At 43.5% G+C, this 15,506-nt stretch overlaps 1 protein-coding gene across 1 annotated transcript in view; it reads left to right on the top strand.

Annotated features, from left to right (window-relative positions):
* LOC139557235 (multiple epidermal growth factor-like domains protein 6) overlaps nucleotides 1-15,506 on the top strand; it is an 88,118-nt gene that overhangs the window by 20,729 nt on the left and 51,883 nt on the right. The window contains exons 5-14 of the mRNA XM_071371764.1: nucleotides 18-140; nucleotides 466-603; nucleotides 731-853; nucleotides 1,338-1,460; nucleotides 1,725-1,898; nucleotides 5,703-5,831; nucleotides 6,232-6,360; nucleotides 6,553-6,681; nucleotides 8,333-8,467; nucleotides 8,738-8,872. Coding sequence (XP_071227865.1) covers nucleotides 18-140; nucleotides 466-603; nucleotides 731-853; nucleotides 1,338-1,460; nucleotides 1,725-1,898; nucleotides 5,703-5,831; nucleotides 6,232-6,360; nucleotides 6,553-6,681; nucleotides 8,333-8,467; nucleotides 8,738-8,872 — 1,338 coding nt within the window. The remainder of the gene's footprint in view (nucleotides 1-17; nucleotides 141-465; nucleotides 604-730; nucleotides 854-1,337; nucleotides 1,461-1,724; nucleotides 1,899-5,702; nucleotides 5,832-6,231; nucleotides 6,361-6,552; nucleotides 6,682-8,332; nucleotides 8,468-8,737; nucleotides 8,873-15,506) is intronic.

Below are 15,506 nucleotides of genomic sequence, written 5' to 3'. Positions count from 1 at the left end.
GTGTGTGTGTGTCCCAGACATTGATGAGTGTGAGACCGACCAAGCTGCTTGTGCCCACGGTTGCCATAACACCCAGGGCTCCTTCACCTGTGTCTGTAACCCAGCGTACGAGCTGGGTGCCGATGGCAGGAAATGCTATCGTAAGTCAACTCCCATTCACTCTGTCAACTATCATTTTCACTCAGTCAACTTCCATTCTCGCTGTCAACTCTCATTCACTCTGTCAACTCCCATTCACCCTCAGTCAACTCACATTCACTCACAGTCCTGTTATTCACTTTGTCAACTCCCTTTCTCTCTCAGTCAACTAACATTCACTATGTCAACTCTTATTCACCCTCAGTCAACTCCCAATCTTTCTCAGTCAACTCTAATGCTAGTTCGAATGTCTGCGTAGATCAGCAGAACTTCAATGCAACGACACTCCTATATTCTGGGCATGTGGCCATATTTATTTCTCTTAAGGAATCGAGATGGAGATCGTGAATGGTTGTGAGACTGCCAACGGAGGCTGTTCCCAAAAGTGCCAACAGTCCACCCTCGGACCTGTCTGCAGCTGTCACCACGGTTACCACCTGGACGACGACCTCAGGACATGTGTGGGTGAGCAAAGAGCAGTTTGATCGATATGGAGTGATTTTTATCTGCAAATAATTTAGGATTTTACATTAATTTGCCACTCAAATCTCTCCATAGACAGGCTTGTCAACAACGACTGTGTATGTTTCAGACTTGGACGAGTGTGAGGTGGGAAGCTCGTGCTGCGAGCAGGACTGTACCAACTATCCCGGGGGCTACGAATGCTACTGCGGGGCTGGCTACCGTCTCAATTCGGATGGGTGTGGCTGTGATGGTACGTTCTATTAAGCAACATAACTTCCTTGATCAAAATGGGATCAAATATGTTTTTTAAAACCTATCTACACAGTGTTATGACTTGCTGCTTACTTAAAGACATCAACAGAATCTAAATCTGTCAATATTGTAATAGTTGGCTCTTCCCAATATACTGTACACTGTATGTATACTACAAGGGGGCAAATTGGATGGCGCCAATAATCGCAGTCTTGGCAGATTTGAGTTCCGTTGTTGATGTTTCTAAGCAGGAAGACACCCCGCTGTGTACGACGATGTCATGTCATGATGATGCTGAACCTATGGTGCTCTTTAATGCCATTTTCTGTGCTGTTTTAATAAGGTTGCTTGCTTCAACTTAAACTGTACATTTGCCTCTAACAATTTAAACCTCTGACACTACCATGAAATATATTTTAGACTGCTGAAGCAAGCACATACATTTTCTTCAGGAAATCTGCATTTTCTGGTTGATGTTGCAGATGTGGATGAGTGTCTGGTAGACAACGGAGGCTGTGACCATACCTGCCAGAACACAGCCGGCTCCTTTCAGTGCTACTGTCACCTAGGACACCGGCTAGATGAGGACCGTGTCTCTTGTATTCGTAAGTGGATCAGATATGAATCCTGTCTTGGTGGTAGTCAGGTAGAAATAATACATTGGGCCAGGAGTTTTCCTGACTAGAAAAAACTCTGGGCCTTAGTGGTAGGCTATAACTGGCAGTACAAGTTAAAGGCTATAGCTAGGGCCCAGAGTTTACAAGCAACAAATTGCTTTATGTTAATAAGTGGCATGCTCAACTGGATATTAGTTTGGAGAGAAAGTGTGCAAGGAGAATGACAATGACTGTTGTACTCTCTCCCTCCAGCCCTGGAGGGGGCAGTAGAGGCGTTGGAGTGGAGCAGCCACATCGCAGTGGAGCGCCCTCTGCCCCAGATAACCCTGCTGAGGGACTACTTCCAGCCGCTGGAGCGTTATGACGACTACGACGAGGACAGCCTGGGAGAGCTGCGGGCCCAGAGCACCCTCACCCAGACCTTTGGTATACATACACCTGTAGTAACATCTACATAAGGCTGTCGTAACACCTATACAAGCAGCTTATAAGCAGTTCCTAAACAGCTTGTTTGCACCGATGTAGAATTTGGTTATTTTAAAAGATTACTCCAAGTCCTTTTCTCAATATTTATCTACGTATACAGTACCAGTCAAAAGTTTGGACACACCTACTCATTCAAGGGTTTTTATTTATTTTTTAAAATTTTCTACATTGTAGAATAATATTGAAGACATCAAAACTATGAAATGACACATGGAATCATGTAGTAACCAAAAAAAGTTTTCAACAAAACAAAATTTATTTTAGATTTTAGATTCTTCAAAGTAGCCACGCTTTGCCTGTAAGGGGTGCGTACTGGTGGCAGAGAAGTCAGGCGCAGGAGAGCAAAAACTGTGTTACAATGGCGCCGTTTAATAATAAAAATCACCGTAAACAGAATAATCAATACAATGAGTACAAAACCCGTTGCACACCAGAAATAACGTGCACAAGCACTTACAATAAACAATTCCGGACAAGGACATGGGGGGAACAGAGGGTTAAATACACAACATGTAATGATGGAATTTAAACCAGGTGTGTGGGAAGACAAGACAAAACAAATGGACAATTAAAAATGGATGAATGATGGCTAGAAGACCGGCGATGCCGAACCGCCGAAAGCCGCCCGAACAAGGAGAGGAACCAACTTTGGCGGAAGTCGTGACATTGCCTTTGACAGCTTTGCACACTCTTGGCATTCTCTCAACCAGCTTCATGAGGAATGCTTTTCCAACAGTCTTGAATGAGTTCCCACATATGCTGAGCACTTGTTGGCTGATTTTCCTTCACTCTGCGGTCCAACTCATCCCAAACCATCTCAATTGGGTTGAGGTCGGGTGATTATGGAGGCCAGGTCATCTGATGCAGCACTCCATCACTCTCCTTCTTGGTCAAACAGCCTGGAGGTGTGTTTTGGGTCATTGTCCTGTTGAAAAACAAATGATAGTCCAACTAATTAGATGGGATGGCGTATAGCTGCAGAATGCTGTGGTAGCCATGCTGGTAAAGTGTGCCTTGAATTCTAAATAAATCACAGACAGTGTCACCAGCAAAGGATCCCCACACCATCACACCTCCTTCGTGCTTCACGGTGGGAACCACACATTGTCGGTTCACCTACTCTGCGTCTCACATGGTGGTTGTGTCACGACTTCTGCCGAAGTCGTTGCCTCTCCTTGTTCGGGCGGTGTTCGGCGGTCGACGTCACCAGTCTTCTAGCCATCATCGATCTATTTTTCATTTTCCATTGGTTTTGTCTTGTCTTCCCACACACCTGTTTTCAATCCCATCCATTACCTCTTGTGTATTTAACCCTCTGTTTCCCCTCATGTCTTTGTCAGAGATTGTTTCTTGTTAGTATTGTTTTTTATGTGTATAGGTGCGCGACGGGTCTTTGTACCCATATTTGTTTATGTTCGTTTCTTATTAGTGTTATGGAGCATGTACTTGGACATTCATTAAAAGACTCAATTTTACACTCCGTTTGACTCTCCTGCGCCTGACTTCCCTGCCACCTATACACACGACTTTGACAGGTTGGAACCAAAAATCTCAAATTTGGACTCATCAGACCAAAGGACAGGTTTCCACTGGTCTAATGTCCATTGCTCGTGTTTCTTGGCCCAAGCATGTCTCTTCTTATTATTGATGTCCTTTAGTAGTAGTTTCTTTGCAGCAATGCGACCATGAAGAAATGATTCACAACAGTCTCCTCTGAACAGTTGATGTTGAGATGTGTCTGTTACTTGAACTCTGTGAAGCATTTATTTTGGCTGCAATTATTGAGGCTGGTAACTAATTAACTTATCCTCTTCCTTTCCTGTGGCGGTCCTCATGGACAGTTTCATCATAGCGTTTGATGGTTTTTGCTTCTGCACTTGAAGAAATTTTAAAGGGATAGGCGTCCCGTCAACGGGACAGTTGTAAATCATGCAGCGCCGTGTGTCACGATCGCAGATTTTAGAGAAACAACAAATGTCAGTACATATAAGTGTCTTGTTTTGGCTGAAAGCTTAAATTCTTGTTAATATAACTGCACTGTCCAATTTACAGTAGCTATTACTGCGAAAAAATGCCATGCTATTGTTTGAGGAGAGCTCCTAACAACAAAACACTTTTTTCACAGCGATAGGTTTGATAAATTCACCTCTGAAGGTGAAATGTGTACTTACATTCTGAAATCTTGCTCTGATTTATCATCCAAAGGGTCCCAGAGATAACATGAAATGTAGTTTTGTTAGATAAAATCCTTTTTCATATCCTAAAAATGTCCATATAGCATGCACGATCGATTTTGTATTTCCACTCATTCAATTTGCAAAGAAAGGAATCTGTGAAAATCTAACCCTAAACGTTGTTTCAACCAGTCAAATTATGTTCGTATTTATTCCTCAGAGGTCATAGGATGTAACCAGAACGTTACCACTATATCATTAGGAAATTTGGTCAGAGAGCGACACCTTCATGGCGCGCAGATGACTCGGGCGGTCTTCACTTGATTGACTGTAACTTTGTCAAATAAGCACCAATCGGGGTCAAACAATCTAGCTAGCTAGATAGCCAATGAGCTGGGCTTTACGGGAGGAAATCCCGTATCTGTCACACAGTTTTGCTGCTGACCTTGTGCAACAGCAAGCCTTTTCCTTCTGGACAAAGATGGCAAGAATATGGAGAGTTATAAAGTTATGAAAACTGGATGTTTTGCAAATGTTGAACTTACAATATGGCTACTAATACTGGAAAAGCTAAATCAAAGGACAGGTACACAGATTTGATGATATTCTTGCAGAAAAATGTAATGTCAATGTAAATGCGTCCTTCACGATTTGCCCAAATGTACCTGGGTGACTTCACACTAAATGTCATGTAGCTTGCTCATTCTTCAAGTTATCAGTCTGAAACGTTGCACGTACACTGCTGCCCTCTTGTGGACACCAGAGTGATGGCTAGATTTGGGACCTTTCTGTTGCATTTCAAAGATGGTGGTAGAGAAAAAATAATATAAAACAGTTGTCTTTTTCTTTGTATTTTCTTCTACCAGATCTATTGTGTTATATTCTCCTACATTCAATTCACATTTCCACAAACATCAAAGTGTTTCCTTTCAAATGGTATCAAGAATATGCATATCCTTGCTTCAGGGCCTGAGCTACAGGCAGTTAGATTTGGGTATGTCATTTAGGTGAAAACAAAAAAAAAGGGGGCTATCCTACATTAAAAGTTCTTGATATTTTCCTGGATTGACTGACCTTCATGTCATAAAGTAATGATGGACTGTTGTTTCTCTTTGCTTATTTCAGCTGTTTTTGCCATAATATGGACTTGGTCTTTTACCAAATAGGGCTATCTTCTGTATACCAACCCTACCTTGTCACAACAGAACTGATTGGCTCAAACACATTAAGAAGGAAAGACATTCCACAAATTCACTTATAACAAGGCACACCTGTTAACTGAAATGCATTCTAGGTGACTACCTCATGAAGTTGATTGAGAGAATGCCAAGAGTGTGCAAAGCTGTCATCAAGGCAAAGGGTGGCTACTTTGAAGAATCTCAAACTTTTTTGGTTACTACTTGATTCCATATGTGTTATTGTTTTGATGTCTTCACTATTATTCCACAATGTAGAACATAGTTAAACTAAAGAAAAACCCTGGAATGAGTAGGTGTGTCCAAACTTTTGACTGCTACTGTGTATATTTTTTCTTCCTCTTCCTTCTTCTCCTCTTCTTCCACCTCCCCAGTGTGTCTAAACAACACGTTTGGTTACGACTGCAGCCTGACGTGTGACGACTGTTCCAACGGTGGCGTGTGTGACATGGAGGGCCACTGTGACTGTCCTGATGGGTGGACAGGCGTTGTCTGCAACCAGAGTGAGTGAAGCCATACAGAGAAAACAAAACATCAAAACATCAACAGGGTTTAAACGCTCAAAGTCACAGGTGATGCTGATCACCTGAGAATGTATTTACTAGGAACTAAACAAAAGCAAACCAGTGTAAACATGGAGGGGACTGCAAAACATTTCCTTTGCAAAACATTTTGCTACAGTTTGTTGTGTTACTAGTCATCTAAGTTCTAACCAAATATTTCTGTTGCTGGGTGAAGCTATAAAAGTGGCCTTCCTTATGTTTAAATGGCATTTCACATTCTGTCAGACATAATCATCATACAGAAAATTCTGTATATAGCTTTGTTGAGAGAAATAACGCCCTACCTCTGTCTCTGCTTCTCTCACCCTCTCTCGCTCTCTCTCCCCTTCCCTATGCCCAGCTTGTCCAGAGGGTACCTTTGGCAGGAACTGCTCCTTCAGCTGTAAGTGTAAGAATGGTGCCACCTGTGACCCTGTGAACGGGCACTGCCGCTGCCCGCCTGGCATCAGCGGGGACATGTGCCAGGATGGTGAGTTGGCACAGATTCATGTTATCATGCAGCACTGGATAAAAATAGCATTGCATTCTCTCAAAAATGTACAATTTATTTAGCTTGCAAATGAACCAATGGAATTGTCCTAAAAGTGCAAATCTTAATATTGGTGCACATTATTATATGTTGTACTTTCTACTCTTGCCTCTGTGTCTCTGTGCTCTGTAGGCTGTCCTAAGGGCCTGTATGGGAAACTTTGCAATAAGAAGTGTAACTGTGCCAATAACGGGCGCTGCCATCGCACCTATGGAGCCTGCCTGTGTGATCCTGGGCTGTACGGGCGCTTCTGTCATCTAAGTGAGTGGAATGATGTCTCGTTGCCTCTCTTCCTCTACCTGTAGTTTCTTTCGCTCTATTTCCTTTATGTCAGTGGTTCCCAAACACTTTTCACCCCCTTCTGTCATAGGGGAACATCCCACGCTATTTCTATGGGCACATGCACTGTCCACGACTGTTCTCACCCCTCTTGTTGGAGGAGAGAACATTTTCCAGGTTTATATCTTATTTCCTGCAATTCTACATATGTTTTGCCATGGTGTGGATAGTTTTTGTTTGTTGCCATTTTAAAGAAAATTTCCTGCAATTATATGCATTTTGATATGGGGTGGAGAGAACATTTTGTGGTTTTAAAGCTAATTTCCTACAATTCTATACATTTTGCCATGTCTTGTATGTGTTCATGTGACACTGTATCTGAGTGGCTCAAACATTAGAACATTTTCTCCCTGAATGTCAAAACCAATGGGCAAAAACACCTAGCTAAAAAATGTTATCTGACCTCGGCTAATTGATCTGGACATTTCTGACAAGTTATAAATAGCTCTCTAAGGTCTGCAGTGACTGACGTGACAAAAGGACAACTGATGATGCGCTACCCAATTTAGAAAGTGCACCTTGTGCATTCTCCTATTACAACTTTCAAGAGTAAGTTGAAAGTCAGACTGAGTTCCTTAAAAACCCAGCATGCCCCACAGTTTGGGATCCACTGCTTTATGTAATTCTTTCACTCCCTGTAGCCATTTCTCTGATTGCCAGGACCAGTGATTACCTCAAGGAAGGACTCATTCCTGGTACATCTGGATCTTACTGTGTTCACAGTGGGGCTGTTCGGCGGGTAGGATTGCTGATCTAGGATCAGGTCCCCTCTGTTGTGATCAATATGATCTAAAAGGCAAAACTGATCCTAAATCAGAACACCAACTCTAAGATGCTTTATTTGATTTGAGTTATTAGGATCCCCATTATCCGACGTCAATGGTGAGAGCTCGTCTTACTGGGGTCCAACACACAACAGAAAATACATTACAGACAAAAGACTTTACAATTTACATACATTTAAAAACATTAACATGTTGTGTGTGTGCATCTATCAGTTACACATACATGTCAGTACATACACACAACAAGTAGGTCACATGGGGGAGAGGCGTTGTGTCGTGAGGTGTTGCTTTATTTGTTTTTTTCAAACCAGGTTTGCTGTTCACTTGCGCTATATGAAATGGAGTTCCATGCACTCATGAACCCGTATAATACTGTTAGTTTCCTTGAATTTGTTCTGGACCTGGGGATGGTGAAAAGACCCCTGGTGGCATGTCTGGTGGGGTAAGTGTGTGTGTTAATGCTGTGTGTAAGTTGACTATGCAAACAATTTGGAGAAACATTAATGTTTATTATGAATACAAGAAGTGATTGTCAGTCTTTCCTCAACTCTTAGCCAAGAGAGACTGGCATGCATAGTATTAATATTAGCCTTCTGATTACAATGAAGAGCAAAACGTGCTCATATTGTCCATATGACTGGACAATAATCAAGATAAGATAAAACCCATATTTATGAATAAGGGCCTCGGACCCCTCTTCCCCTGCACTACCATGTAAACAGTTGGGCAGTGTGTACCCTATCAGGCCTGCAGTCGTGTTTAACGCTTGGTGTGCTGTCTCTCCCCAGCGTGTCCTAAGTGGGCGTACGGCCCTGGCTGCTCGGAGGAGTGCCAGTGTGTCCAACAGAACACCCTAGAGTGCCACCGCAACCATGGCTCCTGTGTCTGCAAACCAGGCTACCAGGGCAAGAACTGCCAGGAGGGTCAGTGGTCCAGAAGATGTTCTGCACACACACACACACGAGTGTACCCAGACACAAGCATACACACGAATGCACATGCACACATAAACACACACACGCATTCACATATACATATAGCTATGTACATGCACGCACACACACACAGACACACAAACAAACAAAACACACATACGTCAATGGAATGGTTCTATCTGGCTTGATCTCGGTCCAGGAAATGGGCCCTAAATGTGTAACCAGTACCTTTAACCCACTTTTGCACCTCTCCTCTAGAGTGTAATAGAGGATACTATGGCCTGGCCTGCAAGAGGACATGTCAGTGTCCATCTGGGGTACCCTGTGATCATGTGACAGGGGAGTGTCTGAGCCAGTGCCCACCTGGCTTCCATGGGGACAACTGTGACCTAGGTGGGTACAGTGCATGGCATACCAACCCAGACCAATGCAGAATAGTACTTTGTTGTCCATGCATTGGAAATGTGTATTTCTTGTTTCTTCTAACTCCCTCAGGCGAGACAACATAAAAAGCTCGGAGACATGCACACAGACACACACACACTCACTCGCACATGCACACATGCACAGTATGGCATCTAAGTCTATTGCACTCATTCTCTGTCATGGCTAGATTCCAAAGCGACTGGTTTCATGTTTGTTTTTGCTAGTTTTCTCATGGTGTTTCTCATGGACTCACGGTCTTTCATACACACAGTAGTTGCAGCTGTTTATGAGTTTGTCTTCTTTTAGATGTGGTACTCAACACTGGTCTTCTGTTTTCCCCTCTCTTGTGGTTTGTGCTGAGCAGTTACACAATAATCAACAAGAGACGGATGGGGTGTCTCCAACTCTGGTACTGGAGAGCTACAGGCCTGGGTGTGCAGGGTTTGGTTCTAACCCAATTCCAACAGACCTGCTTCACCTAGGGCCCTATAAAATCAATAAAACTAAATTCAACAATATTCAAATCAACTAGTAGAAAATCAACTAAATGTATTGAACTTATTGGAAAATGCATGAATTTGCCCAAGTTATTCATAAGAGAAGAACAAAATGCATCAGTGATTTGTATTTTCCTGCAACTTTCTGAAACGGCACACGTGTGTGTGTGTGTGTGTGCGCATATGTGTAGCCGTTAGCGATGATGCTAATGATAACCTTCTTCTGGTAGAGATGGAAAGGCTCTCCCAAAAACCTTCTCCATTAAATATTAACTACAAAGTAACCTATGCCTACCTGGTATATCATAATTGTTTGCATCAATCCAGTGGCCATTTGTTTTGCAAACTCTGCGATCACATGAGCAGTACAGAGACATTGCTAACCAAACAAAGGTATCTTGCTGGTGCGCACTTGCACTTCTTCTATTTTTCTAAGACCTCTAAAGTGGTCACCTGGTGTGGTTTAAAGCTCCAATGCAGCCGTTTTTATCTCCATGTCAAATCATTTTTGGGTAACAATTAAGTACCTTGTTGTGAATTGTTTTCAATTAAAATTGTCAAAAAGAAACACAAATAGCTTCATAGCGAAGGGCAATTTCTCAAGTAAGACTTTTGCTAAGACTGTCTGGGAGTGATCTGAAGATTTGCTGTTATTGGTGGAGGTTTGGAACTCTTTCTTATTGGTCTATTTAACTAATTTACTGCATGGTGATGTCACCATGGAAGGCCAAAACTCCATCCCACAAAAACAAACTGAAATTTCAGGCAGTCTTTTCAAACAGCTCTATAAAATAAAATATAAAACGCAGGTATATCACATTTTTGACTGCACTCATTTTTGTGGACTTTTGTGGACATCATTTTTTAGTTTTTCTATTAAAAAAAGAGAGATTTTGACAATGGAAAAAAGCAGAGCTCACAGCACCCCCACACCAACTGACGTACCCCGGTCTCCCCTACTGGGTTGTGGGTGGGTGGCTACACTGACAAGCAGCTGTGTGAATGTGTGGGGCTATGGTTCATGACCTCGGATGCCTCCAAGGGTGATGGTCTGGGAACCGGGGCTGTTCGTTGAGTCTGCTTCCTCCATCCATCCTTCAATCGTTTTACTTATCCCTCTGTTTTTCCCACAATGGTGTCTGGCTAATAGGATGGTCATTGTGTAATGAATGTACTCAAACTCTGTGGGAGAATAAGGTGATGTGTGTGTGTGTGTGCGTGAATGCGTGTTTACATACATGCATGCTTGCATCCATGAAAGTGTGTGTGTTTGTGAAGATGCACTTACTGCATAAGTGAGTTCCTATATTGGTGTTTTGTGTCTGCGTGTGTATGTAGCTATGCATGCGTGTGTGTGTCTATGTGTGTCCGTTTATGTGTGTGGGTCAATAACAGACAGAAACAACCAGAATAGTTTAATTGAAACACCAAGCTGGCGGTGAGTTTCTTGTCACCTGAAGCCATTAAGCGATCAGACACTTGCATCTCCAATCAATTAGAAATATCGGGGAGCGAGGGGAATCGTGCTGGCCTACCTCCTCTAATTTCCCTCTGTTTATCTGCATCTCTCTTAATGGTATGTTTTTCAACTTTCCCCTCCATTTTAATTTGGATACTCTGGGCACTCTGGAGGGGAAGGATACCCTCAATCTGTAAATTAGTACAGGGTCTCAGAGAAAGTTGCCAGAGGGGATGGCTACTGTTTTACGGGCTCCTAACCAATTGTGCTATTCTGTGTATTTTTTGGGGCCATTGTCTCTTATGACCGAAAAGAGCTTCTGGACATCAGAACAGCGATTACTCACCTCAGGCTGGACAAGTATTTTTTCTTCAATGACTCGGAGGCGAAAGATTTACGGCTCCTCCCGGACCAGGCCCAAATCCCTGTCATTCGCATGAAGAGGAGACACCGATATAGGATTCACAGATCCGGGTGCTTGATGAGAATTTGTCGGCGAGTGGATAATCCGCCTTTACCATCCGTCCTACTGGCAAACATGCAATCACTGGAGAATAAACTGGATGAGCTCCGTTCGAGACTATCCTACCAAAGGGACATTAAAAGCTGTAATATCTTCCAGGATTCATCCGATGGCATTAAGGAGTACTGTATACCACTTCAGTCACCGGCTTAATCAATAAGTGCATTGATGACGTCATCCCCGCAGTGACCCTACGTACATATCCCAACCACATGCTGTAGATTACAGGCAACATCCGCACTGAGCTAAAGTCTACAGCTGCCGCTTTCAAAGAGCGGGACACTGTTATAAGAAATCCCGCTATGCCCTTCGTCAAACCATCAAACAGGCAAAGTGTCAATACAGGACTAAGATTGAATCCTACTACACCGGCTTTGACGCTTGTCGGAAATGGCGGGGCTTGCCAACTATTACGGATTATATAGGTAAACCCAGCCTCGAGCTGCCCAGTGACGCAAGCCTACCAGAAGAGCTAAATTACTTCTATGCTCGCTTCGAGCAACACTGAACCATGCATGAGATCACCAGCTGTTCTGTACAACTTTGTGATCACGTCTCTCCGTAGCCGATGTAAGACCTTTAAACAAGTCGACATTCACAAGGCCGCAGAGCCAGACCAATTATCAGGATGCATACTCAGAGCATACAACTGTCTTCACTGATATTTTCAACCTCTGCCTGACTGAGTCTGTAATACCTACATGTGTAAAGCAGACCACTATAGTCCCTGTGCCCAAGAACACCAAGGTAACCTCCCTAAATGACTACCAACCTGTAGCATTCACGTCTGTAGCCATGAAGTGCTTTAAAAGACTGGTCATGGCTCACATCAACACCATCATCCCAGAAACCCTAGACCCACAACAAATTGCATACCACCCCAACAGAGCCACAGATGACGCAATCTTTATTGCACTCCACACTGCATTTTCCCACCTGGACAAAAGGAACACCAACTTGAGAATACTGTTCATTGACTACAGCTCAGCGTTCAACATCATAGTGCCCTAAAACTCATCACTAAGCTAAGGAACCTGAGACTATACACCTCCCTCTGCAACTGGATCCTGGTCTTCCTGACGGGCTGCCCCCAGGAGGTAAGGGTAGGTAACAGCACATCTGCCATGCTGATTCTCAACACGGGGGCCTTTCAGGGGTATGTGCTTTGTACCCTCCTGTACTCCCTGTTCACCCATGACTGCATGGCCATGCACGACACCAACACCATCATTAAGTTTGCAGGCGACACAATGGCGGTAGGCCTGATCACCGACAACGATGAGACAGCCTATAGGGAGGAGGTCAGAGACCTGGCAGTGTGGTGCCAGGACAACAACCTATTCCTCAACGTGAGCAAGACAAAGGAGCTGATCGTGGACTACAGGCGAAGGAGGGCCGAGCACACCCCCATTCAAATCGACTGGGCTGTAGTGGAACAGATTGAGAGCTTCAAGTTCCTTGCTGACCACATCACCATCAAACTATCATGGTCCAAACACACCAAGATAGTTGTGAAGAAGGCACATCAACGCCTATTCCCCATCAGGAGACTGAAAAGATGTGGCATGGGCACTCAGATCCTTAAAAAGTTCTACAGCTGCACCATCGAGAGCATCCTGACTGGTCGCATCACCACTTGGTATGGCAACTGCTCGGCATCCAACCATAAGGCACTACAAAGGGTAATGCGTACAGCCCAGTACATCACTGGGGTCAAGCTTGCTGCCATCCAGTACCTCTATACCAGACGATGTCAGAGGAAGGCCCTAAAAAAAAAGAAGACTCCAGCTAACGAGAAGTGGTACCGGAGCGCCAAGTCTAGGTCCAAAAGGCTCCTTAACAGCTTCTACCCCCAAGCCAAATGGCTACCCGACCATATGCATTGACCACCTATTTTACAGTGCCGTTACTCACTGTTTATTATCTATGTATAGTCACTTTAATCAATCAAATGTATTTCAATCAAATGTATTTATAAAGCCCTTTTAACACCAGCCAATGTCACAAAGTGCTATACAGAAACCCAGCCTAAAACCCCAAACAGCAAGCAATGCAGATGTAACCCTACCTACATGCACATATTACCTCGACTAACCTGTACCCCCGCACATTGACTCGGTACCGGTATCCCCTGTACATAGCCTTGTTGTTATTATTATTTGTTATATATATATTTTAATAATAAAAAAATTAAAAATTAAATTACTTTATAAAAAAACTCTGCATTGTTGGTTTTAAGGGCTTGTAAGTAAACATTTCACGGTAAGGTTGTATTCTGAGCATGTGAGAAATAACATTTGATTTGAGTCTCTTGATCTCTGGCTCTCTTCCTGTCTCTTTGTCTCTTTGTCTCTTTACCTCTTTGTCTCTCTCTCTCTCTCTGCTCCAACGAGTGTGAATACTTTCTGAAGCCACTGTATACAGTGCCTTTGGAATGTATTCAGACCCCTTCCCTTCCTTTTTTCAACATTTGTTATGTTACAGCCTTGTTCTACAATGGATTAAATTAAACATTTTCTCAGAAATCTACACACAATACCCCATAATGACAAAGCGAAAACAGGTTTTTATATTTTTAGCAAATTTATTAAAACAGAAATACCTTATTTACATAAGTATTCATACCCTTTGCTATGAGACTCAAAATTGTGTTCAGGTGCATCCTTTTTCCATTGATCAGCCTTGAGATGTTTCTACAACTTGAATGGAGTCCACCTGTGTTAAATTCAATTGATTGAACATGGTTTGGAAAGGTACACACCTGTCAATATAAGGTCCCACAGTTGACAGTGCATATCAGAGCAAAAACAAAGAAATTGTCTGTAGAGCTCCAAGACAGGATTGTGTCGAGGAACAGATCTGGGGAAGGGTACCAAAACATGTTTTGCAGCATTGACTGTCCCAAAGAACACCATGGTCTCCATCATTCTTAGATGGAGAAGTTTGTAACCACCAAGACTCTTCCTAGAGCTGGCCGCCCGGCCAAACTGAGCAATCGGGTGAAAAGGGCCTTGGTCAGGGAGGTGACCAAGAACCTGATGGTCACTCTGATAGAGCTCTAAAGTTCCTCTGTGGAGATGGGAGAATCTTCCAGAAGGACGACCATATCTGCAGCACTACACCAATCAGGCCTTTGTCGTAGAGTGGCCAGACTAAAGCCACGTCTCAATGTGACAGCCCACTTGGAGTTTGCCAAAAGGCACCTAAAGACTCTCAGACCATGAGAAACAAGATTCTCTGGTCTGATGAAACCAAGATTGAACTCTTTGGCCAGAATGCCAAGCTTCACGTCTGGAGGAAACCTGGCAACATCCCTACGGTGAAGCACGTGGTGGCAGCATCATGCTGTGGGGATGTTGTTCAGTGGCAGGGACTGGGAGACTAGTTAGGATAGAGACAAAGATGAACAGAGCAAAGTACAGAGAGATCCTTGATGAAGACCTGCTCCAGAGTGCTCAGAACTTCAGACTGGGGCGAAGGTTCACCTTCCAACAGGACAACGACCCTAAACAGACAGCCAAGGCAATGCAGGAGTGGCCTCGGGAACAAGTCTCTAAATGTCCTTGAGTGGCCCAGCCAGAGCCTGGACTTGAACCCGATCGAACATCTCTGGAGAGACCTGAAAATAGCTGTGCAGCCACGCTCCCCATCCAACCTGACAGAGCTTGAGAGGATCTGCAGAGAAGAATGGGAGAAACTCCCCAAATACACGTGTACCAAGGTTGTAGAGTCATTACCAAGAAGAGTCGTGGCTGTAATTGCTGCCAAAGGTGCTTCAACAAAGTACTGAGTAAAGGGTCTGAATACTTGTGAATGTGATATTTCATATTTTTAATTTTTAAGTGGTGGCGGTGATATACAGAAGATAGCCCTATTTGGTAAAAGACCAAGTCCATATTATGGCAAGAACAGCTAAATTAATGAAAGAGAAACGGCAGTCCATCATTACTTTAAGACTTAAAGAGCAGTCAATGTGGACAATTTCAAGAACTTTGAAAGTTTCTTCAAGTGCAGTCGCAAAAACCGTCAATCGCTATGATGAAACTGTCTCTCATGAGGACCGCCACAGGAAACGAAGACCCAGCGTTACCTCTGCTGCAGAGGATAAGTTCATTAGAGTTA

Source organism: Salvelinus alpinus, chromosome 28 (genome assembly GCF_045679555.1).
Source record: "Salvelinus alpinus chromosome 28, SLU_Salpinus.1, whole genome shotgun sequence".
Classification (NCBI taxonomy): Eukaryota; Metazoa; Chordata; class Actinopteri; order Salmoniformes; family Salmonidae; genus Salvelinus; species Salvelinus alpinus.
This window is presented reverse-complemented; position numbering and strand designations above follow the sequence as displayed.